This window comes from Oncorhynchus tshawytscha, linkage group LG02 (assembly GCF_018296145.1).
Source record: "Oncorhynchus tshawytscha isolate Ot180627B linkage group LG02, Otsh_v2.0, whole genome shotgun sequence".
Lineage (NCBI taxonomy): Eukaryota > Metazoa > Chordata > Actinopteri > Salmoniformes > Salmonidae > Oncorhynchus > Oncorhynchus tshawytscha.
In genome coordinates, this window is record NC_056430.1 from 26,099,862 (window position 1) to 26,126,193 (window position 26,332).

General features: G+C 43.7%; 1 protein-coding gene across 9 annotated transcripts in view; it reads left to right on the top strand.

The window, feature by feature from the left end:
- The window catches only part of LOC112218790 (rap1 GTPase-activating protein 1), a 130,108-nt gene that overhangs the window by 59,873 nt on the left and 43,903 nt on the right, over positions 1-26,332 (top strand). For 7 of the 9 annotated variants that reach the window (XM_024380008.2, XM_024380017.2, XM_024380026.2 and 4 more), the window contains exon 2: positions 5,234-5,269. In XM_024380008.2, the coding sequence (XP_024235776.1) occupies positions 5,267-5,269 (3 nt within the window). In that variant the 5' untranslated portion in view covers positions 5,234-5,266. Of the gene's footprint in view, positions 1-5,233; positions 5,270-22,272; positions 22,615-23,025; positions 23,151-26,332 lie in introns of those variants that run through there. The other 2 variants (XM_024379997.2, XM_024379987.2) reach the window with 2 other exon arrangements.

A 26,332-nucleotide genomic window follows, 5' to 3' on the forward strand; every position in this document is an offset into this window, starting at 1 on the left:
ATAAAAAGGAGATAAGTGAGTCCAATAATGTTGATGCGTGTGACGAGGGAAGGCAGGTGTGCGTGATGGATGGCAGGAGTCCGTGATGCAGGAGTCCGTGATGCAGGAGTCCGTGATGCAGGAGTGTGTGATGCAGTGTAAACTGGCGCCCTCAAGCGCCAGGTGGAGGGAAGAGCGGGAGCAGACGTGACAAGTTTATCCCAATGTTCTCTGCAGATCCTCTCAGATCTGCTATTTTCAGGGGTCTCCAGAGATGTTCGATTGGGCTCTGGCTGGGCTACTCAAGACATTCAGAGACTTGTCCCGAAGCCACTCCTGCATTGTCTTGGCTGTGTGCTTAGGGTCGTTGTCCTGTTGGAAGGTGAACCTTCACCCCAGTCTGAAGTCCTTAGCACTCTGGAACAGGTTTTCATCAAGGATCTCTCTGTACATTTCTCCATTAATCTTTCCCTCGATCGTGACTAATCTCCCAGTCCCTGCCGCTGAAAAACAACTGCATAGCATGATGCTGCCACCGCCATGCTTCACCATTGGGATGGTGCCAGGTTTCCTCCAGACATGTCGCTTGGTATTCAGGACAAAGAGTACAATCTTGGTGTCATCAGACCAGAGAATCTTGTTTCTCATGGTTTGAGAGTCCTTTAGGTGCCTTTTGGTAACTCAAGCGGGCTGTCATGTGCTTTTTACTGAGGAGGGGCTTCGTCTGGCCACTCTACCGTAAAGGCCTGATTGGTGGAGGGCTGCAGAGATGGTTGTCCTTCTAGAAGGTTTTCACATCTCCACAGAGGAACTCTGGAGCTCTGTCAAATGCCCTTTTCCCCCGATTGCTCACTTTGGCCGCGCGGCCAGCTCTAGGAAGAGTCTTGGTGGTTCCAAACTTCTTCCATTTAAGAATGATGGAGGTCACTGTGTTCTTGGGGACCGTCAATGCTGCAGTAATGTTTTGGTACCCTTCCCCAGATCTGTGTCTCGACACAATCCTGTTTCTGAGCTTTACGGACAATTCCTTCGACTTCATGGCTTGGTTTTTACTCTGACCTGCACTGTCAACTGTGGGACATTATATTGGCAGGTGTGGGCCTTTCCAAATCATGTCTAATCAATTGAATTTACCACAGGTGGACTCTAATCAAGTTGTAGAAACATCTCAAGGATGATCAATGGAAACAGGATGCACCTGAACTCAATTTTGAGTCTCATAGCAAAGGGTCTGAATACTAATGTAAATATTTTATTTTTTGCAAACAATTCTTAAAACATGTTCTCATTTTGTCATTATGATTATAGATTGATGAGGGAAAAAATCAATTTAATCCATTTTAGAATAAGGCTGTAACGTAACAAAATCTGGAAAAAGTCAAGGGGTCTGAATACTTTCCAAATGCACTGTACACTGTACATACTTGAGTGTTCAGGCTGGACATGGTTTTCTATTAGTTTTCTTTGACTGTATGCATTTAGTTGTTCATTTTTCAAAAGGGACATTAGCTTTTAGTATCAAGAGAAATCCTTGAGAGGAAGAAGGCCCTGAAAATGTAACAAAGGACATTTCAACCTTCAGTTTAGCCATGAGCTAGAACAGCCCTGGAGTAGTACATCCCTGGGAGGAAGGGAGGCAGGTAGGGAGGGAGGTAGGTAGGTAGGAAGAGAGGGAGGGAGATTGGGTAGTACAACCCTGGGACATAAGGGAGCTACGGAGATAGGTAGGGAGGGAGTAGTACAACCCTAGGAGGGAAGGAGTTGGCGGGGTCTCATTATCTTTTGATTTTTCTTTTCCTCTCTCTATCCCAACATAAAGAGGGTAAAGGTGACATTGTCCTTTTTGTATGCATAGCTGACTATCATATATTAAATGACAGAAATGCTCCTATCTTTGTGTTACTGTACCTAAAAATGTATGTTCCTTCTACTTTTTATTTGCATATAAGCAATTTATAAATGTTGTACATTCTAAGAGGAAACAAGACAGTATGATTCCCTTGACAAACCCCTAGATTCAGTAGGCTTTAGATATAACTTCCTAATTATGTTACTGACATTTATTTGATAAGATAAAAATAAATGTTTTATATTATTATGGTTGGTTTGATACCATGATCTGTATTATTATTATTATTATTATTATTGTTATGCTGGCTGCCTGGTTGTGACATTGTTTTTGTGCAGGAGTGTTTTCCACTGTGTACCGTTAACACCAAAACAGAGATTTCCCCTCAGTCAGCAGAAAGAGGAGCAGAGAGCGACTCCTGAGTGACAGCCTGACATTTGTTATTGCTAACAGTCAAACACAAGCAGAACGTGAATGGCCGTTTCCTGTTGTCTTACAACAGCTTTCAAGTTGTGCAGAATGTCATACTGTAACAATGAGGTGGGACTACTTGTTTGTATAAACACAACTATAAACACATCCTGCGAGAGAGTTTAACAGTTGGTTCTGGTTTTTGGATTGTTGAGCAAAATGTTGCATTTTTCACGTTACCTATCTTATAAAACAGGTAGTCGGTCTATAGGTAGTTCCTCATCTCCTCAGCTGTAGTTCCTCATACTGTATCTTCAGCCATGTTGAGACAAAGAGGAGATCCTGAGGGAACCTATCACTCTTATCTACAGACCACATGAGGCTGCTGAGGGGAGGACGGCTCATAATAATGGCTGGAATAGAATGGTATCAACCACATAGAAACCATGTTGTTGATGTATTTGATACCATTCAATTTATTCCGTTCCAGCCATTACTATGAGCCCATCCTCCCCAATTAATGTGCAAAAAAACCTCCTGTTCCAGACTGAACCTTCAGCTCTACTGAGCCATCCAGTGGCACAGCCATTCTACTGCAAGATGCACCCATACCTCTAAAGCATGTTTCACCACTCCTCCTGCCTGTCCTGTCCTAAAACCCTTAAGAACGCCAGAAGCCAAAATGTGTTGGTTCTACTTTTAACAATAAAGAAGCCTTTTTATTTAATTTCATTGTCCTCCAAGTGTTGATGAATATCCTGTCGACTTCAGTTTGCTCCTCAATTCATGCTCCTTGGTTGGAGTAGTAACGTCAGTGATCCCTTTGCACTGTCCTGTCCTCAGGACAGGGATTCATCTAATCTCTGCTGCTAATATCCCCTAGAACTCAAACAAGGCATGAATGGATCACTTTAAATTGTAGAAAATGCCCTCAGAATAGATTAGATAAGGGAGATAATATTAAACCATGCTGGGCTTAAAGTATGCTATTAGGATGCACGTTGGGTCACTGGCTTGGCATTGGAAAATCTGAACTGCTTCAGTGGCCGTCGCTTGTCTCATTCATCAACCTGATAGGGCCTGTATGAAAAGAGAGGGAGAAAAGTAGGGTAGATGAATGTCATCCATCCAATGTCACCTAGTCAGCATTGAGGAGGTCTGCAGCAGTATGCTAGTTATGCCCAGCAGATTGTATGACTTCACTACAAAAGCATATTCAATCTGCTGTGCCATCCTATATTAACCTAGAATACCTGTTGTGTTCTAAAGACTAATCTCCTGTTGATGGGGTGTGTGAAGAATACCTGTACATTTTATTTCCTCTATCTCTCTCTGATACTTTCTGATGGATGGCTTTTGTTTGAGTTTGATTTGCTATGAATGACAGACATTTGTTTGATTGGCTTAGGATTCAGGGGGGCAGGGATAAGTGGTGATTAGCAGTTGATTGATTGACCGTATTAAGCATTTATTCAGCATTTACTCCATGACGGCTCCTGTGATTGATCCAGGCAGAGCGTTTGCCCGGTTTGATTTGTATGCAGCATGGTAAATGTAGTCAGAATTTGAACCACTATCTCTCTCTGTGCAAACACCAAAAACAATTCCATGGAAAATGGCCAAGAGAATAAAATGGGCTGTTGCTCTATCTATCTCATCCATAGAGATCCTATTAAATTACTAGAGGGGCTATGTCATATACCCTTTAAGTTTCCGAATGGGTTGGTGACAGCCATTGTGGCCAGGGAGAAATCCAAACTAGTCTAATTGGAATGAATGGCCGTAGAGACAAAATCCTGATTTTACTTATGCAGGAAAATAAAAAGCTAGATATATCAGAAATTGTGTAATATAATTATTGTCAACCTAAAATATTGTCATATCATTATAAATACAGTTTATACACATTTTCTGTATGAATAGCCTCTAAAATATATGTAAACAGACCAGAAATGTAAAAAACATATATTGGAAGCTAGGCATGCATGTCTCAATGTTTTCTTGGAAAGATGTGAGTGCTATTATATGATACAATATCAGTACTAGTTGCATTTAAATCTTGCTAAGTCCCATCATCAATTGATTTCAGCCAGTGTATGGCTGTGGATTGACTGCATGTTCTGTTGGCATATTGGCATTTAATTTGAATAATTCCTCTAAAACTGGCTGGCTAGCTAGCTAACAAACATGCAGTGCAGATCAATTCTTCAAACTCATTGATTTACACAATATCTTATCACAGCACAGGAAAACCATGGTTGATCCACCACCTGACCAAAATGGCTGACCTTTATCCCATCATAAGAAGGTTCATGTCCATTATAGTATTCTAATTTCTAATTCTATGATTCTCGTCATCCTATCTGCTGTGGCTTTTCTCATATCTTGGGCACTACAATGGGCTCTGACTGTCTGACTGGCACCTCAGCCAGACTGCCTACTCACCTAGGAGATGGTGCCAGCCTCAACCTGAGAGTGCCCATCGGATGGTAGTCAGGCAGAGGGAGATTAAATTATTGACCCATTAATCTGGTGCCATGGGTTCATGGAGGTTGATGCTGTTTTAAATACAGACTACGGTTAAATTCTCGTTGTAAATGATGATTTTTACAGGCATGCGAATGTCGTAGATATTATTTTCAGCCAAATTAGTCCTCAGCCAAAATCCCTGATGCTTTCACCTTTTTAGATGAAACTCTGTTTACATTTTAGTCATTTAGCAGATGCTCTTATCCAGAGTGTAGTAGTGAGTGCATACATCTTCATACTGGTCCCACATGGGAATGGAACCCACAACCCTGGCATTGCAAGCGCCACGCTCTACCAACTGAGTCAGTCAGTTGGTAGTCATTTGGTTATGGCATTGTTCTAGACTCTTCTTTAGTCTGGTATGACTTGACACTCAGTGGAACCCATTGATTAAACCAGACCAGTGAAGATGGTGGGAGACAAGAAGTCTGATCTGATATCTCTCTTTGTTCTTTCTCTTTCTAGTGTCGACAAGACCTTCTCCAGGACCAGAAGTCTATGGTGAGTTTACCAGCCCCCCCCATACTGCTGTTGTAGCCACAATTGGGATTCCTTCAGTAAACTGCTACATCAGGCAGTAACATATATGGCACTGAGGAAGCCTAATGTCATGGCTGTGGATCAGGCCATCTGGTAACATAATTAATGTTGAGGAGGGCAATGTAATATTCCATCCTTGGCAGCATGAGAGAAGGATGTGTTCCCTGTAAATACAGGCAAGGTAACAGATGGAGAGGGTGCTAGAGAAATGGAGCGTTTGCACTTATCAGACATCTTTCCTTTTGCCAGGGTGGCGTAGGGCGGGCAAGGAGCTGTGTGTGTGTCTCACACATGTCCTTTTCACAGGTACAAACAGACACACTCACAACCCAGTCTGATTACAGATAAATTCTTCTTTTACCACTGCCACAGGGTGAAACATGAGTGATTTAACATAGTACTAGAGTGTAGTAAGAGATCGGTAGTGCTTATTGTCTCACCGGACCCTAATGTATCTAGGCCACTCTACCACTGTCTGTACAGTTTTTGGCCAAGCAGTGTTTAAGCATGAAATAGATTACCTTTGACACAGCACATTATAATCTGAAATGTAATATCTCTGTGTAAAGCAATCTTATAAGAGCTTTGGAAAGGGCTTATAATACGCTGAAAAGAGAGAGGGAGAGGGGTGAAGATGGGGGGATGTGAACAGGGTCAATAGAGGTGTAGGATGAAAGACCATCAGAGGGTAACGTTGGGCCCGTATTGCTGCTGAATTTACAGTTTTTTTCGATTGCTAAACGACAGTGGGCACAACTGGAGTCACATGTGCAAAACTCTAACTACAGTCTGTACTACCAACAGTCACCTGAGCTAAACAGTTCACATCACCTGCAAAACTCATTCCAAGCAACACAACTCTTAACACATGGCTCAAAACACGCTCAGTGCAGCCAAACACTATGCACAACCCTCACTGAGATAACACACACTGTCACTCAGAACACACTGAGAGTAAAAACACTAGCATCAAACACCAATACAGAAAATACAAACTTTTCATCTTTACAGTTTGAACAATTTCAGTGACTTCATACAAAGTAATATTTTCTTCAAAGAAGAGTGACATTCTTTCACATGATTTATTACAATTTTTAGAACATAACAATTCTTTAAGGTAAATGAAAATGAGCAGTTTGCTTCAATAGTCTGTAGTAATTTACAGAATTACAGTAATGAGAAAAAAAGTGTAGAAACTAAAAGTACATATTGTAATTCGAACAAATAATTGAGGGGCTAATCCTGCCTCTCTCTAGCATCAGGCCACAGGTTTTCTTCAACATCACATCTAATGTTTTCTCTTGCCATGCACCTGGGGAAGAACCTTCTGGAGTGCCTTATCCATCCCTGGCAGTCCTCTGGACTCGTGTCCTCACATCCGGCACGCATGGCTTCCAAAAGAGACATTTGGTCATGTGGGTGGTGACCAAACACTTTCCACCTCCAGGCAGAGAAAAACTCCTCTATTGGGTTGAGGAAGGGTGAATATGCAGGCAGGTACAAAACCATAAATCTGAGATGTGCTGCAAACCAATCTGTGACAGCTGCAGAGTAGTGAAAAGCAACGTTATCGCAAACTATGACAAAAACTTGGGGGTTTCTTACTGGCTCCCCCTGTTCTGCTGGCACTAGCTGAGCATAGAGCTGTTCTAGGAAAGCTATAAGCCTTTCTGTGTTGTATGGGCCAATGAGTGGTGTGTTGAGAAGCAAACCATCATTGGCCGTTGCAGCACACCTGGTGATATTTTCCCCCCTTTGGCCTGGAACCTCCACAGTGGCCCTTTGACCTATAACATTCCTTCCTCTGCGCCGTGTTTTGGCAAGGTTAAATCCAGCTTCATCGATAAATACAAATGAATGTGGTCTTTCCAGTGCTTCCACCTCCATTACTCTCTGAAAAACATTAAGTGCACAGTTTTACTGTAGAAATGCTAGTGTTTTTTTTTACTGTAAATATTTTGTATAGCTGTGTACGTAACCTCAGACGTCTTACCTGGACATATTGGTATCTTTGCTCTTTTACCCGTTCAGTTTCTCTCGAACGGTACAGTGTATAACTGTTTCATTGTAACTTGGTGTTTCTTTAGGACTCGAGCAATAGTTGTTGTGGTGACAGAATTAACATTTTCAAATATATCATTATCAGCCAGCACTCTATCTTGAATCTCCTGCAGTTTTATTGCATTGTTGACAACAACCATGTCAACAATAGCATTTTCCTGCGCATCTGAAAATATTTTTCCTCTTACCCCTGTTGGGGGCAGCCTTTGGGTCCTGTTGTAAAAATATATTTTACAGTCAAACTTACTGTAATATATATCTGTGTAAATATTCTATAATTGCAATACAAAATAGATTCCTGTAATGTTTTCATTTACTGTAAGTAAGGATGTAACTCTCACCTGTTTGCATGATGGAAAATTCGCATTACAGATGCCACTGTGGATCTTTGCAGATTGGGTTGCACCCTCAACCCTGCCTCTCTCAATGAGAGACCATGGTTCACGACATGGTCTATAAGTGTAGCCCTTATTTCATCTGAAATAACAGCTCTTTGTCTTCTTTGTCTTCCTCCACGCATCCGCCCTCTCCCTGCCACCCTTCTCCCTCCACGAACCCATCTTCCTTGTTCCATTTCCAAAATGAGTCTTTCTGAGCTCTACCAATATATACTGTAATATGTGTGTGTGTTCACTAACAAGTCTAAAACAAGACACCTGCTTAGCCTTTCAGCTGAAATTGCAATCAGCAGTGTTTGAAAGGCACAAGGCTGAAATCTATTCCCTTTTGAATGTGTGGTTCACAGTTTTGACAGCAGTGTGTTAGCATTTGAACAAAGTGCTGTAAATCCACAGTGTTGTGCAGGTTGTGGTTAAAGTCATGGGATAAGTGTGTAGAGTTTTGAAAACTGTGTTCAAGCAATGAAAAACGAACTAGAGTTTGGTCCACATGAACTGCTGCTGTGCAGACTGTAGTTAGAGTTTTGCACATGTGACTCCAGTTGTGTCCACTGTCGTTTAGCAATCGAAAAAAAACTGTAATTAAGAGGGGATGTGGGGGTTCATTATGCACTGTGTTCCAAACATGTCTGTAACGCATGCTAATATAGCGGGACACCAAAGGAAGGGAATGCCTTCTAGCCACTGAACAGTGCCGCTCTGAACAGTCCTGCTCTGAACAGTCCTGCTCTGAACAGTCCTGCTCTGAACAGTGGCGCTCTGAACAGTCCTGCTCTGAACAGTCCTGCTCTGAACAGTGGCGCTCTGAACAGTGGCGCTCTGAACAGTCCTGCTCTGAACAGTCCTGCTCTGAACAGTCCTGCTCTGAACAGTCCTGCTCTGAACAGTCCTGCTCTGAACAGTCCTGCTCTGAACAGTGGCGCTCTGAACAGTCCTGCTCTGAACAGTGGCGCTCTGAACAGTCCTGCTCTGAACAGTGGCGCTCTGAACAGTCCTGCTCTGAACAGTGGCGCTCTGAACAGTCCTGCTCTGAACAGTGGCGCTCTGAACAGTCCTGCTCTGAACAGTCCTGCTCTGAACAGTCCTGCTCTGAACAGTCCTGCTCTGAACAGTCCTGCTCTGAACAGTGGCGCTCTGAACAGTCCTGCTCTGAACAGTCCTGCTCTGAACAGTCCTGCAACAGTCCTGCTCTGAACAGTCCTGCTCTGAACAGTGGCGCTCTGAACAGTCCTGCTCTGAACAGTCCTGCTCTGAACAGTCCTGCTCTGAACAGTCCTGCTCTGAACAGTCCTGCTCTGAACAGTCCTGCTCTGAACAGTGGCGCTCTGAACAGTCCTGCTCTGAACAGTCCTGCTCTGAACAGTGGCGCTCTGAACAGTGGCGCTCTGAACAGTGGCGCTCTGAACAGTGCCACTCTGAACAGTGCCGCTCTGAACAGTCCTGCTCTGAACAGTCCTGCTCTGAACAGTGGCGCTCTGAACAGTGCTGCTCTGAGCAGTGCTCTCGCTGCACTCAGTAAGTCATTATGTTCGATTATATCAGCCTCTACCTGCAGGCAGATAAGAAACCCATAGTCATGAAAAGCCCTTTTGGGGTTTGTATGTGAGAAAGTTGTATTTTTGAGAAATAAGACAAACATTCTTCTGTATTTATTAAATGCATTCATCACTGCTATAAATCATTTAGGAAGGATGTGTGAAGTCATAGGAAGAAGTCATAGGAAGGATGTCCCATACTGACTCCATCTCCATTATAAAGGACTGAAAGTTGTCACTGAATAAGAATAGCAGCTTGATACTCAGGTTTACCAGAGCAGGTTTAAAACAGACACAGTATGCTGCCGCATCCCTCTTAAATCCATCAGAGCCTCAGTCATCATCCTTTCTCTCAGCAGCTGGCAGTGTGTGTGTGTGTGTGTGTGTGTGTGTGTGTGTGTGTGTGTGTGTGTGTGTGTGTGTGTGTGTGTGTGTGTGTGTGTGTGTGTGTGTGTGTGTGTGTGTGTGTGTGTGTGTGTGTGTGTGTGTGTGTGTTGTTTTTCCTCTTATGGTTAGCAGTGATAATGGTAACTTGACACACACTACATAGTAAACTCCGTCCATGTAGGTTGTGTTGTTTTTTTATCCCTCAGCGTATGTCTGCCAAGTGCCCTCTAGTGGTTAATGATCAATCATGAACATAATGTTCTTCAACATTCTTCAATGTTCTTCTTGCAGTGAAATAGTTGTAAATCTTCTTCACTGCCATGCTGAATATATATAACCGTACAGACTCTTCTGAATTACATTTTTTTGTGTTAGTCATTTTTTTGTGTTAGTCTTGCTTTTGGAAATAACACTTCCCCAAGGACATAACTCAGCTATAAACCATGGTAAAGTACTCCGTTTGTGTGTGTATAACAATTTGATTGTGTGAGGGTTAGAGAGTGTTCATGAGGTGGTGTGGGCATGTGTGTGTGAGTATGCATGCATGTATGTGTGTGTGTGTGCGAGTCAGCGAACCCCATGGGTATCTCCTCTGACTGCTGCCGACGCCCTGTTCCCATTCAGGTCCCAGAGCGCTGTGTCATGAAGTCATAAAGTGATGGTGAGTGATGAGGAGGGGGAGCTGAAGTAGGACCTCATTACCAGGATGTCTTACTCCTGAGTTCCTCTGTAATGGCTGCCATCCGCCCAAATGCAAGAATGCAGGCAGTAGGTCTTGAGGGGAAAGCTGAACCCAGCCCCAGAGAGAACAATTGTGGATCTGGGCACCAGTGTCAGTGTGTCTTACCTTTCAAACTGGTCCCTGTAGTCCTCTTGGCATTTCTAATGACACAGAAAGAAGGTGAGGGTGGAACTCACTTATTCAATTGCTATTGGGAGTGCTTAAGATCCTGATTACTTGAGTGTTTCGGATTATACATCGGAATGGGGTCTGGTTATTTTGGGGGTACTGTAAGTCACTGAGCATGTACTCTTAGGCCTCATGAGGACAGTCGAGAAAGCTGAGTATTCACTGAGCATTCAGTTTGAGTGGTGACCCAGACAGAGTGGTGTCTAGGCTAGTTAGATAAAACCCATTTGATTGTATGACCTCCATTACCACGAGGTGACTCTGGTGGAGGTTGTAGAAAATACAGACCTCTAACGCAACAATGAACAAAATTTGTTGAGCAGAAGTCTTTACACTTCTTGTCTAAGCACCTGTTCTGTTTAATGCATGCTAGACAGCAGGCAGCTGGAGGGGGAGGCACACACACACACATCCGCCCCTTTTGATAATCGCACCAATCGTGCCCTGTTCAACTGGTGTGCCAATCCCATCCCCACAATACCGGACAGCTGCAGGTTTTAAATAAAATATGACCAACTTGATATCCCCAATGGGCCCTGTTATAGTTATATAGGTTACTGTAGATACCATAGGGAGAAACTCCCCAATCACCAGCACCCACATTACTAGTCAAGGATCATTTGTCTCCACCAGAACACTTACCTTTAAATCATCATCTATGTGCATCATCATAATTTAGGAAGATTGTGTTGGAGACTGACATAGGGAGGGAGCGGTCTAAAGCGATGTGCACTTTCCCTTCCCATTCTTTTTAATGACACGATGCCAATTCATCACATTCCCTCTCCAGTTTCCCCTCATATCTGATGACATGATAATGCATGGGGCTGTGAATACCATCTAATCATGTAGGTTAATGCTTCGTCTAGTTGAGTGGATTGAAGAGGAAACTCTTTCGCGCCTCAGTGTGTCCTGTCCTCTTCACCCCATCCCTCCCTCACTCCCTTCCATCCCTTCCTTCCTCTCCCATCACTCCCGCCGTAGAGGCTTGCTGATTTGCGGCATCTAGCTTTCTGCATTTGCATTTGAGAGTGCATTCACTAAACTGTGATCTAGTTAATCTGTCAAGAGGGCCTCCACTCAGGGTCCATATATTCATGCTATTAATCAATAAGATGAGACTCATTGAGGGAGTAATGTCCCTTGCAGTTGTGAGCCTTCCCTATAGTCTGGAGGTAATTCTCATCTAATCAAGAGTCGATAGAATTGGTTAAGTATGAGCACAGGGGATTGGCCAGAGTAGCGTCCGCCGGGTGAATTCAAGTGTCTTTGGCTATGCCGGATTAAGTGATATGACATGCTATTCTATAAAATAATTTATCCGTAATTAATATGACCTGATTGAGCTAATCATGTAAATGTAATTAACTAGAGAGTCGGGGCACCACAAAATAATATTTATAGAGTTGTTATCTTCCGAATAAACTCTTAAAGACCTATTCATATTTTACATCAATAGCAGTCAATATTAATCGTCATCTTAATTCAGTCTCATCTGAAAGTTGTAAATTCCTGTTTATCTGCACGAACCCTGGCTAACAAGTTGAATCAGCAATACAACATTGGGTTTAATTATTTATTTACTAAATACCTAACTAATCACACAGAATTACACATACACATACACATAATTAAATCATAATTTGATTACAAATTACGTCATAAAGGAAAACGTCCCTAGCGGGTGGAACAGATATGACAGCTGGTTACACAAAAGAAAAGGGGCTGGGTTTGAGTGAAAGAGCGGGAAGACTGAGGAACAAAGGGCGAAGCTGTGCTATCGTAAATACAGTATCTTGTGCATTCTAAATTACCGCCCATTTGGAAAAGGAAAATGCAATAAATATTTACTCTGAGCTGCGCTTCAGTAGGTTGGTGGTAGATGGAAGGCCGTGTTGCCAAACCAAGTCCTTTGTCCTTTGAAGAATGTCTTTGGTGGTCAATTGGATACGTTGTAGTAACGTTGTTGTGTGGTAGATGGGATACTCTGTCTGTTCCTTCCTAACCTGCGTTTGCAGCTGCTGTTGCTAACTCAACGGCTAGGAGGTATCACTTCTGAAGTGAATAAGAGTTCAAAGTTCATACCATTCGCAACCAAAGCTCACGCTGATGTTGGCTTCTTTCTGAAGTTATTAACTGAACCATTCTGACATCAGACCGTTGTCCTCACATCCTCAGAACAGATGGTCATATTGTCGTCAAGGCTTTATATAGGAAGGTTAGAGGAGGGCATGTTTGAAAAGTTGTATAGCCCATGTCCCTTCACAGGGGTGGGCCACTGATAGAGCAGAGCCCTACCTTATGAAAACCCAAATCTCACATTTTAGAAGCTAAAATCACATTTCATCCCATCACAAATCATTTCATATTCAAACATTTAAATTGAACAACAATTCCATGTGAATCCGATAACTCTGATGTGTAGACTTTCCACTGTAGAGTTTATGTCATCTTATCATTGATGAGAATGTCTCAGATGACAACCGAACTGGCATCATATTCGTTAAGTACCACCGCATATGTTCAATTTGTCGGATTACCAGAATATAGTTAATTTCCCCCCACCTTCTGATGTTCCCAGAATCTCTATGTTATTAACCAAGGGTTTTGCAAATGTAACATCAGTCGGGTAGAGAGAGGAAAAAGGGGGGAAGAGGTATTTATGACTGTCCTAAACCTACCTCCAGGCCAACGTCATGACAGTAGGCTGCCTCAGTGACGATACAAGGAGAATGTCATGAATCTGGTCTGGTATTGTCAAGAATCTGGCGTCGATAGAGAGGGCATACGAGCCTCTAGCCCCTAAGCAACTTTGCAGTATTTTGTTTTTTTAATGTAATATTTCTTACATTATTAGGCCAGAAATGTTTTTGTGTTATTACATACAGCAGGGAAGAGCTTTGGATATCAGAGGGGCGGTAACTCATCAGCATTACCAGCATTACGACTAGGAATACAACTTTCCTTTGTTCGTACCACCCAGGACAATTGAACTGATTCCAGAGGCTGACCCAAAACATCGCCGGCGGAGAAGAGGTGCTCACAATGGACTTCTAGTCCCACTCAGGAGGCGCGCACAACAGCCACCACATCCGAGTATATTACTCGCTAATGTTCGGTCTCTGGATAATAAAGTTGAAGAGCTGAGAGCGAGAATTTCCTTCCTGAGAGACATCAGGGATTGTAACATGCTCTGTTTCACGGAAACATTGCTCTCTCGGGATATACTGTCTGAGTCCATACAGCCAGTTGGTTTCTCAGTTCATCGCGCAGACAGGAATACATATCTCTCCGAGAAGAAGAAGCAAGGGGGTGTATGTTTCATGATTAACTACTCATGGTGTTATTGTGATAACATACAGGAACTCAAGTCATTTTTGTTCACCCGACCTAGAATACCTCACAATCAAATGCCGACCGTATTACCTCCCAAGAGATTTATCTTCGGTTATAGTCACAGCCATGTATATTCCCCCTCAAGCCGATACCACGATGGCCCCAAACTGGAAACCACATATCCTGAGGCCGCATTTATTGTAGTTGGGGATTTTAACAAAGCAAATTTGAGGAAAATGCTACCGAAGTCCTATCAACATATTGACTGCAGTACTCGCGCTGCTACAGTAAAACACTCGACCACTGCTACTCCAACTTGTGGGATGCCTACAAGGCCCTCCCCCGCCCTCCCTTCGGCAAATCTGATCACAACTCCATTTTGCTCCTCCCGTCCTATAGGCAGAAACTCAAACAGGAAGTACCTGTGCTAAGGACTATTCAACGCTGGTCTGACCAATCGGAATCCACACTTCAATATTATTTTGATCACTCGGACTGGGATAGACTCTGAGAATAACATTGACGAATATACTGATACGGTGACTGAGTTTATCAGGAAGTGTATAGTAGATGTTGTACCCACTGTGACTATTAAAACCTACCCTAACCAGAAACTGTGGGTATTTGGCAGTGTTCATGCAAAACTGAAAGTGCAAACCATCACATTTAACCATGGCAAGGTGACTGGCCTGATTCCAAGGACCCTGGACTCTCTTTCTCCATAGCCGACGTAAGTAAGACATTTAAGCGTGTTAACCCTAGCAAAGGTGCCGGCCCAGACGGCATCCCTATCCATGTCCTCAGAGCATACGCAGACCAGCTGGCTGGTATGTTTACGGACATTTTCAATCTCTCCCTATCCCAGTCTGCAGTCCCCACACGCTTCAAGGTGGCCACAATTGTTCCTGTACACAAGAAAGCAAAGGTAACTGAGCTAAATGACTATCGCCCCGTAGCACTCACTTCTGTCATCATGAAGTGCTTTGAGAGGCTAGTCAAGGATCATATCACCTGTACCTTACCTAACAACCTAGACCCACTTCAATTTACTTACCGCCAAATAGATCTATAGACGATGCAATCGCCATCTCACTGCACACTGCCCTATCCCATCTGGACAAGAGGAATATACCTATGTAAAATGTTGTTCATTGACTATAGCTCAGCATTCAATACCATAGTACCCTCCAAGCTCATCATTAAGCTTGAGGCCCTGGGTCTGAATACCGCCCTGTGCAACTGGGTCCTGGACTTCCTGACGGGCCAACTCCAGGTGGTGAAGGTAGGAAACAACACCTCCACTTCACTAATCCTTAACACTGGGGCCCCACAAGGGTGCATGCTCAGCCCCCTCCTGTACTCGCTGTTCACCCATGACTGCGTTGCCACACACACCTCCAACTCCATCAAGTTTGCAGATGACACAACAGTAGTAGGCTTGATTACCAACAATGACGAGACAGCCTCCAAGGAGGAGGTGAGGGCTCTCCAGAGGGTGGTGCGGTCTGCCCAACACATCACCTGGGGCAAACTACCTGGCCTCCAGGACACCTACAGCACCCGATGTCACAGGAAGGCCAAAAAGATCATAAAGGACAATGCTGCATCAAATGTACATGTTCTTAGGGGCATTGGCAAACACAATGTAATTCAATGAATTTATGTACCCCTAATTGCACCGAATACATCTGTTTATCCTACAGCTGTTGTAAGCAGTAATCATGAGCCTATAAACCAGAGTTACACTGTTAGCACTGAGGCTGTGTGCAATTGTAGGAAGACCACGTTATGCAGCTCACCCTGCCCTATCAGCTCCAATGTAATTAACATGAGTAAGTCTACCTCTGATAAGCTTCCCAGTGAAGCATTAAAAACAATCAAGAAACCCAGACAAGTGCAAAAAAATAGCCCATATTAATATATGTAGCCTAATAACAAGGTCCATGAAGTCAATAACTTGCTTGTAACAGATGACATTCATATTCTGACTATCTCTGAAACTCACTGGGCACCGGACTGGGCACCGGACTGGGCACCGGACTGGGCACCGGACTGGGCACCGGACTGGGCACCGGACTGGGCACCGGCGCAGAGGAGGAACCACATTCCTGTAAAGATAATACAGTGGTAGCAATACATGGTTATAACATCTACCGAAAAGACAGAAATGCCAATGGAGGCGGTTTTGAAGTCTATATTCAGAACCACATTCCTGTAAAGCTTAGAGACGATCTAATGTTAAATACTGTTGAAGTAATATGGCTACAGGTTCATCTGCCTCACCTAAAGCCCATTCTTGTGGGAAGCTGCTATAGACCACCAAGTGCTAACAGTCAGTATCTGGATAACATGTGTGAAATGCTTGCTATGTCACATTTGTCGTATACATAATAAGCGGACCAAGGCACAGCGTGAGTAGAGTTCCACATATGTATTAAAGTGACCCTTCAAAAAAAAAAAAAGAATAAACGAACGTGCAGTTCGTAGCGCACATAGCACTAATCCAAAACAAAACAATATCCCACTACACACGTGGGAAAGGGCTACACCAAGTATGATCCCCAATTCGAGGCAACGATCATCAGCTGCCTCCAATTGGGAACTATACTCACACCAACATAGAAATTAAAGACTAGAACACCCCCTAGAACCCCGAGGGCTCTCTATGGTTAGGGCGTGACATGGTCAGGGCGTGACATGCTAATGTATGTGATATCAACAGGGAAGTATATTTTCTAGGTGATTTAAATATTGACTGGCTTTCATCAAGCTGCCCACTCAGGCAAAAACTTCAAACTGTAACCAGTGCCTGCAACCTGGATCAGGTTGTCAGTCAACCTACCAGGGTAGTTACAAACAGCCCAGGAATTAAACCATCAACATGTATTGATCACATTTTTACTCACGCTGCAGATATTTGCTTTAAAGCACTATCCAAATCCATAGGATGTAGTGATCACAATATAATAGCAATATCTAGGAAAACCAAAGTTCCAAAGGCTGGGCCTAATATAGTGTATAGGAGGTCATACAATAAGTTGTGTAGTGATTCATATGTTGATGATGTAAATCATATTTGCTGGTCTGTGGTGTGTAATGCAGAGCAACCAGACGCTGCACTTGACACATTTATGAAACTTATTCCAGTTATTAATAAGCATGCAGCCATTAAGAAAATGACTGTAAAAACTGTTAAAAACCCTTGAATTGATGAGGAATAAAAAAAATTATGATTGAGAGGGATGAGGCAAAAGTATGGCAATTAAGTCTGGCAGCCCAACTGATTGGCAAACCTACTGCAATTTAAGAAACCATGTGACTAAACTAAATAATACACACTATGAAACAAAAATTAATTATATAAGAATGATAGTAAAAAACTTTGGGGCACCTTAATTTAAATTTAAAAAAAAAAAGCCAACTCGGCTCCTTCATTTATTGAATCAGAGGGCTCATTCATCACAAAGCCCAGTGATATTGCAAACTACTTTAGTGACTTTTTCATTGGCAAGATAAGTAAACTTAGGGATGACATGCCAGTAACAAACACTGTCACTACACATCCAAGTATATCGGACCAAATTATGAAAGACATACATTTGAATTCCGTGAAGTCAGTGTGGAAGAGGTGAGAAAAAAATTAATGTTGTCTATCAACAATGACAAGCCACCAGGGTCTGACAATCTAGATGGAAAATTACTGAGGATAATAGCAGACAATATTGCCACTCCTATTTGCCACATCTTCAATTTAAGCCTACTAGAGTTTAATGTCCGGGGTGTAGTGGAGGAAGGAGTCAGACGCAGGAGACAGAGAGTTCAGAGTAGGCACGTCTTTAATACACCGACCAGGTGAAAAAGCAGATGCCACTCAACACAAATACCCAAATCCACAGGGGAACTAAACTGTATCCAAAAAACAGCTCACGTACACAAAACAGCCGTGACATACATGCGGGCACGACAAGTACACATAGAACAATCCCGCACAAAGAGCAGGTGGGCCGGTTGGCTAATAAAGCCCAACTAATAACCAAATTAACAACAGGTGTAACCAATAAACAGACAAGGAGGGGGAGGAAAGAATCAGTGGCAGCTAGTAGGCCGGTGACGACGACCGCCGAGCGCCACCCGAACAGGAAGGGGAGCCACCTTCGGTAGGAGTCGTGACATAGAGAGCGTGAGCCCTCAGGCCTGGAGGGAAGCTAAAGTAATTCTGCTACCTAAGAATAGTAAAGCCAACCTAAACTTATGGGAAAAAATGTGTTTGATCAGATACAATGCTATTTTACAGTAAACAAATTGACAACAGAATTGCAGCATGCTTACAGGGAAGGACACTCAACAAGCACAAATGACTGATGATTGGCTGAGAGAAATTGATGATCAAATGATTGTGGGGGCTGTCTTGATAGAATTCAGTGCAGCTTTTGACATTATTGATCATAGTCTGCTGCTGGAAAAATGTATATGTTATGGCTTTTACACCTCTTGCTATAATGTGGATAAAGAGTTACTTGTCTAACAGAACACAGAGGGTGTTCTTTAATGGAAGCTTATCAAATATAATCCAGTTAGAATCAGGAATTCCCCAGGGTAGCTGTTTAGGCCCCTTGATTTTTTTCAATTTTTACTATCGACTTTGAGTAAAGCCAGAGTTTTTATGTACGCGGATGACTCAACACTATACACGCCAGCTACTACAGCGACTGAAATGACTGCAACACTCAACAAAGAGCTGCAGTTAGTTTCAGAGTGGGTGGCAAGGAATACGTTAGCCCTAAATACTTCTAAAACTTAAAGTGTTGTATTTGGAACAAAACACTCACTGAACTCTAAACAAAATCTTGTAATAAATAATGTGAGCAAGTTGAGATGACTAAACTGCTTGGAGTAACACTAGATTGTAAACTGTCATGGTCAAATAAAATAAAATGCAATTTTATCAAATCAAATCAAATCAAATTTTATTTGTCACATACACATGGTTAGCAGATGTTAATGCGAGTGTAGCGAAATGCTTGTGCTTCTAGTTCCGACAATGCATTAATAACCAACAAGTAATCTAACTAACAATTCCAAAACTACTGTCTTATACACAGTGTAAGGGGATAAAGAATATGTACATAAGGATATATGAATGAGTGATGGTACAGAGCAGCATAGGCAAGATACAGTAGATGGTATCGAGTACAGTATATACATATGAGATGAGTATGTAAACAAAGTGGCATAGTTAAAGTGGCTAGTGATACATGTATTACCTAAGGATGCAGTCGATGATATAGAGTACAGTATATACGTATGCATATGAGATGAATAATGTAGGGTAAGTAACATTATATAAGGTAGCATTGTTTAAAGTGGCTAGTGATATATTTACATCATTTCCCATCAATTCCCATTATTAAAGTGGCTGGAGTTGAGTCAGTGTCAGTGTGTTGGCAGCAGCCACTCAATGTTAGTGATGGCTGTTTAACAGTCTGATGGCATTGAGGTAGAAGCTGTTTTCAGTCTCTCGGTCCCAGCTTTGATGCACCTGTACTGACCTCGCCTTCTGGATGATAGCAGGGTAAACAGGCAGACTTGAAATCACTTGCCACTTTAATAAATTAAACACTAGTCACTTTAATAATGTGTACATATTTTGCATTACTCATCTCATATGTATATACTGTATTCTATTCTACTGTATCTTAGTCTAAGCCACTCTGACATTGCTCGTCCATATATTTCTATAGTCTTAATCCCATTCCTTTACTTAGATCTGTGTGTATTGTTGTGAAATTGTTAGATATTACTGCACTAGAAACACAAGCATTTCGTTACACCCGCAATAACATCTGCTAAACGTGTATGTGATCACAGTGCTTTGGGGATTGTGTGGCTAGATGCATCAGCATAACAATACCTGAGTGGTTCAGATACATCTCTAACATTTGTTTTGAACACAATTTCTATATTTAACTCTGCTGCTTTCAACTGGTGGTATTGTCATGGCTAGCCTTGAGTATGGCTAGCTTTGCTTTTTGCAGCTTTTGGAGTTGAATGCACTTCAGTCAGCCACTGATGTCCACCTGGAGCACATGCTGAGATCACTGGCCATCCTCTTAATGATTGTAATCACCTAATTAGTCACCTTGTCAGCAGAGCAAAAGCCACAGCTGTGCTGGGCTCCCATCGGACCATGACCAGAGCAGAGCAGTAAAGTACACTGAAGCACAGGGACAAAGGATGACCTGGGTTGGGCCGGAGCTCATTACGGAGCAGAGGAGCTTACCTCCATCCCCAGTGGTCAGTGTGACTGGCGCTGACACTGGGAATGAACTACGAGGCTGCTGCCTGCCTGTATTCCATCATCAGGTTGGGCTTCAGGGGACTGGGGACAGGGGCCATGGCCTTGCCTGTCTGTCTGCCGGGCTGTCGTGTTGTCTCACACCACACTGTTTCCAGCACAGGACTAACAAAATCAATGGAGTTAGAGTTCCAAACACAATTGAATTATGAGAAGCAGAGGTGGTAAGCAGGGTTGACAGGGTTCTCATTTGATGTGCGTCCAGCCATGTGTAGTCCTCCTAGTCCCAGCAGACTCAGAGGGAACGATGAATCCCACAGCCCCAGGACAGACCAGACAGGAGTTACTTACTGATAAAAAAGTGATAAAGTTACTCCTTCAGTCACACTCAGTGAGGAGGCCACTGCCCCTCTCCTTACCTCTCTCTGTCACACACACTCAATATAGTATCTGTGCCTCCTCCCACATAGGGATTGTTAGTCTCTCAGCACGGATTGAAGTATCTGCAGAATGACAGTGTGTAAATGTGAAATTTAGCCTAGCTGGCTCCACAGATGACTGCAGGGGCTGAAAAGACAGTGAGAGAGGGAGTGAATGGGGAGGGAGAGAGAGAGAGAGAGGGAGTGAATGAATGAATGAAAGAATGGGGAGGAAGTGAATGGGGAAGAGAGAGTGAGAGAGATTATGGAGGATCCCTTTAATTAGCACAGGCCAATGAGCATTCTTTTTCCAAGTATTTCTCAAATACATTGATCTTTGTCTGGGCTGACAATGAGAGTGATTTAGGATACTGACTCCCTATGACCTGGTTTGACTCCCTCATTCTCACTCTGTTTGGGAACAATGATACCCTGCTCATCCTATTGTCAGCTTTGCCAATTGGAGAGGCCCAGATTGAGATATATTTCTAGCCTCACATGCCACGCACCTCATCAGACCCTTCCAGGCTGCCTGGATCTCGGTCTGGTTGCCCTCTCATGAGGGGAAAGGTTATCAGAGGTAACATGATCTTCCCTGTGTGAGTTCCAAAGTAGTTCACCTGGGAGATAGACGGGGGGAAACTACTGGCTGTGAAAAACTAAGACAAAATGGTTTTGTGTGTCTATTGAGACTGGTGTGGAACCATACCCAAACAATGTGCTTTAGGGAGCTCTGGGCAGGCCTGTAAGACTAAACTCTGAGCTGGGTGTGGACCACTAAACTCTGATCTGGGTGTGGACCGGGAGGAAGACTAAGTCTTCCTCCCGTCAATGGCCTTTAGTTTCCTCACCAATGGGCATCCACCCTGGTCCTTTGTCTAGCTGAGCCTGCGCGGTCCAGGTAGGTCCAGGTGGAACCCTCTTCCAGTGTAGAGCTGCAGCAGGCAGCAGCCAGAGAACATGCCTCAGAGCAGGAGGACAGGAGCAGGTAGCATGGGCCTTGGAACCAGGAGAGGGAGCTTCTCTGACACAATCCTCCATAAGGTGCAGCATATCTGGTAAGTACTCATAGGGGAGGTGGAAAGAGACTGAAGTCTGGCTCAATGGGGAATGAGATAGACTTCTGGTTCTGGTAGACATCGTTTGAAGATTATGTTATTTACAGATGGATTTGACTGTGTCTTATTTGAATTGTCCTCTATGAAAGACAGAATCTCAGCAGAATCAATGGTTAATAGCTGACAGGGTCCTCTTGCCTATTATGCTATTTTAATCTCCATATGTGAATCCATAATCTATGTTAGAGATTAGATTTTTTTTTTGCGCTTTTCAGCTGTCCGCTACAGAGTCAAATGGAGCATGTGCTGGATGGGATAATTATTGTCAGAGGGATGAGGTAGATAATGGGGAATGTGTGATTTGATATCTTGTATGGTAGATAATGTCCTTCTTAGCACTTCGCATCATGAATCTCACTCATGTCCATACGCCCACTGCACTCTGCTCACTCATGTCCATGTGGTGTGTGTGTGTACATGTGAGAGAAGGAGAGAGAGGGAGAGGGAGGGGGAGAGAGAGTAATGAGGAAGGGAGGGGGAGAGAGGGGAGCTTTCCATAGCATCATCTGACAGGAGAGGCTGCGATCTAACAGCAGGTGTTAGAGCTCCAACACTGAATCAGACAGAGAAGTAGAGGGAGAGAAGGAAAGAGAGAAAGAGGGGAAGACATTTGGAGGTGAGCGATAGCAAAAGACCACTCTGAAGTAATTAAGTAAAATGAGAGGAGAGGTAGAAACTAAGAGCCTGTGAGAGACGGAGACAGCGAGAGGGAGAGAACATAGTTGTATCCAGCACTTTCCTGGCTAGGTTCTGCTGCATAGAGCAGTGCTGATCGTCCACTGATCTCTGCATCCCATGCTGAACCTGCCTCTGCACTCCACTCGCTCTGCTCACACTGGTGCCTAGAGTAAGTAACTCTGCTTTCATTGTGCATTAGCTGCTGCGGTTGATTAGATAGCCTGCTGTCTGTCTGTGTTCTGTCTGGCTGGACTGGCCGGTTAAGCTCCGGTAACTATCAGTGTGTGTGGGTAGAGGACAGGTGGGTTTGGGCAGTGGAATAGAAAGACAGGACCATTATGCTAGATGTTAGCTATAAGAATACAGGTGATTACTGAGTATGTTGGTGTAGTAGAGGGGTGTTTGTATACTTGATGTTGATCCAGGAATCTGATAGTGCTTGGATTCATGGTTTTATGTCTCTTGGCTATGTTTGCAATCCCAGGCCAAACTCTGGTGGATTATGACGTATTTAGGCATATTGAAATAATGGCATGGGGTGTCATTTTATTTCCATTGCAATTTCCTACCGTCATTACAGGCAACGCAAGCGCCTATGGCCATCCAGTAGGTTCACGACAAGCTAGGGTGTTCTGGGTGGGGTTGAGGACGGGCTCAAACCGTGAGCTACGGCTCAGAGGATCGCACGTTCAATCCCAGCACTAGGTACGTGTTTTGTCATCTTTTTTTCTGTTTTAACCCTAACCCAAACCTTAACCAATGAATACCTAAACTTAATCGTCAAGGTTAACCCTATCCCAAACATTCAGCTTAACCACTCAGAAATTATACCAAAACTTAACTGTCAAGGTTAGTTTTGGGTTCACTGACAGCTGACATATGACAGTTAACATACTGCAAAATATGCCATGATTAAAATGCCAACACACTCCATAATCTGCAGACTGCACCACAGACAGCCCCACAAGCCATAATTTACGGCCCCACTTGCCCTAATTAAAAGGGCCAGCCATGCCATATCTCTGTTGCTGCAGTTATGGCCAGATATGGTGTTTTCTTTGGAGATTTTGTTGTGCAGTCCTGATGAGATAACAGTCAGTGACGCATTAAATACTCAATGTCTTCATGAAGCTTTATTAGGGACTATGTCCCAGACCCCTGCATTGATACTATGCCACTGACACGGCCTGCAACGAAAACATGCGGTCTCTCCTTCACTGCAGCCGAAGTGAGTAAGACATTTAAACGTGTTAACCCTCGCAAGGCTGCAGGCCCAGACGGCATCCCCAGCCGCGCCCTCAGAGCATGCGCAGACCAGCTGGCCGGTGTGTTTACGGACATATTCAACCAATCCCTATACCAGTCTGCTGTTCCCACATGCTTCAAGAGGGCCACCATTGTTCCTGTTTCCAAGAAAGCTAAGGTAACTGAGCTAAACGACTACCGCCCCGTAGCACTCACATCCGTCATCATGAAGTGCTTTGAGAGACTAGTCAAGGACCATATCACCTCCACCCTACCTGACACCCTTGACCCACTCCAATTTGCTTACCGCCCAAATAGGTCCACAGACGATGCAATCTCAACCACACTGCACACTGCCCTAACCCATCTGGACAAGAGGAATACCTATGTGAGAATGCTGTTCATCGACTACAGCTCGGCATTCAACACCATAGTACCCTCCAAGCTCGTCATCAAGCTCGAGACCCTGGGTCTCGACCCCGCCCTGTGCAACTGGGTACTGGACTTCCTGACGGGCCGCCCCCAGGTGGTGAGGGTAGGCAACAACATCTCCTCCCCGCTGATCCTCAACACTGGGGCCCCACAAGGGTGCGTTCTGAGCCCTCTCCTGTACTCCCTGTTCACCCACGACTGCGTGGCCACGCACGCCTCCAACTCAATCATCAAGTTTGCGGACGACACAACAGTGGTAGGCTTGATTACCAACAACGACGAGACGGCCTACAGGGAGGAGGTGAGGGCCCTCGGAGTGTGGTGTCAGGAAAATAATCTCACACTCAACGTCAACAAAACTAAGGAGATGATTGTGGACTTCAGGAAACAGCAGAGGGAACACCCCCCCATCCACATCGATGGAACAGTAGTGGAGAGGGTAGCAAGTTTTAAGTTCCTCGGCATACACATCACTGACAAACTGAATTGGTCCACTCACACAGACAGCATCGTGAGGAAGGCGCAGCAGCGCCTCTTCAACCTCAGGAGGCTGAAGAAATTCGGCTTGTCACCAAAAGCACTCACAAACTTCTACAGATGCACAATCGAGAGCATCCTGGCGGGCTGTATCACCGCCTGGTATGGCAACTGCATCGCCCTCAACCGTAAGGCTCTCCAGAGGGTAGTGAGGTCTGCACAACGCATCACCGGGGGCAAACTACCTGCCCTCCAGGACACCTACACCACCCGATGCTACAGGAAGGCCATAAAGATCATCAAGGACATCAACCACCCGAGCCACTGCCTGTTCACCCCGCTGTCATCCAGAAGGCGAGGTCAGTACAGGTGCATCAAAGCTGGGACCGAGAGACTGAAAAACAGCTTCTATCTCAAGGCCATCAGACTGTTAAACAGCCACCACTAACATTGAGTGGCTACTGCCAACACACTGTCAATGACACTGACTCTACTCCAGCCACTTTAATAATGGGAATTGATGGGAAATGATGTAAATATATCACTAGCCACTTTAAACAATGCTACCTTATATAATGTTACTTACCCTACATTATTCATCTCATATGCATACGTAGATACTGTACTCTATATCATCGACTGCATCCTTATGTAATACATGTATCACTAGCCACTTTAACTATGCCACTTGGTTTACATACTCATCTCATATGTATATACTGTACTCGATATCATCTACTGTATCTTGCCTATGCTGCTCTGTACCATCACTCATTCATATATCCTTATGTACATATTCTTTATCCCCTTACACTGTGTATAAGACAGTAGTTTTTTTTTGGAATTGTTAGTTAGATTACTTGTTCGTTATTACTGCATTGTCGGAACTAGAAGCACAAGCATTTCGCTACACTCGCATTAACATCTGCTAACCATGTGTATGTGACAAATAAAATTTGATTTGATTTGATATGATACTGTACATCATTAAGTACATGTTGATATGATACTGTATAATATAAGCCCTCAACAGACTTGGTTTGCTGCTGAAGTTAAACACTAGATCAAATTGGATTTTTACTGCATCTTGAACCATAGTATCGATCTGTTGATTGCACCAATAATTAGTGAATGTTTGCCCTCCACATTGCAACCTTTTCAATCTTCTGCAGGAGGTGTGTTGATACATTTTGACTGGTATGGATTATACCAAACAGGGAACACCTTACTGAGGATATTGAGCTATTGTCTTGGTGCAAACATGCTCTCTCACTCTCTCACTCTCTCACTCTTTCTTTGCCGCTCAGGGACTAGAGAAATGCATTTGTCATTCCATTTTGTTGCAATATATGCAAATCAGTCCAGCTCATTTGTATTTCCACGTATACTCCACACCCATCAGAGGAGTAGAGAGAGCTCATTTGCATCATCTCATCAGAGCCCATGACCCAGCAGTACTGTGTGGAGGAAGACTTTTCAGGTTTAAAATGTTCTCCTTGACTAGAAGTTTCCCGGTGTGGGACACCCAAACGCGTACACACACACACACACACACACACACACACACACACACACACACACACACACACACACACACACACACACACACACACACACACACACACACACACACACACACAGCATTCATGGAAGTGGCATCTTAATCAGATTGTGGTTGAAGGTTGGTGACCTCTTCACCGGGGGCTATTTTTGGACAGCTGTATTATGTAATG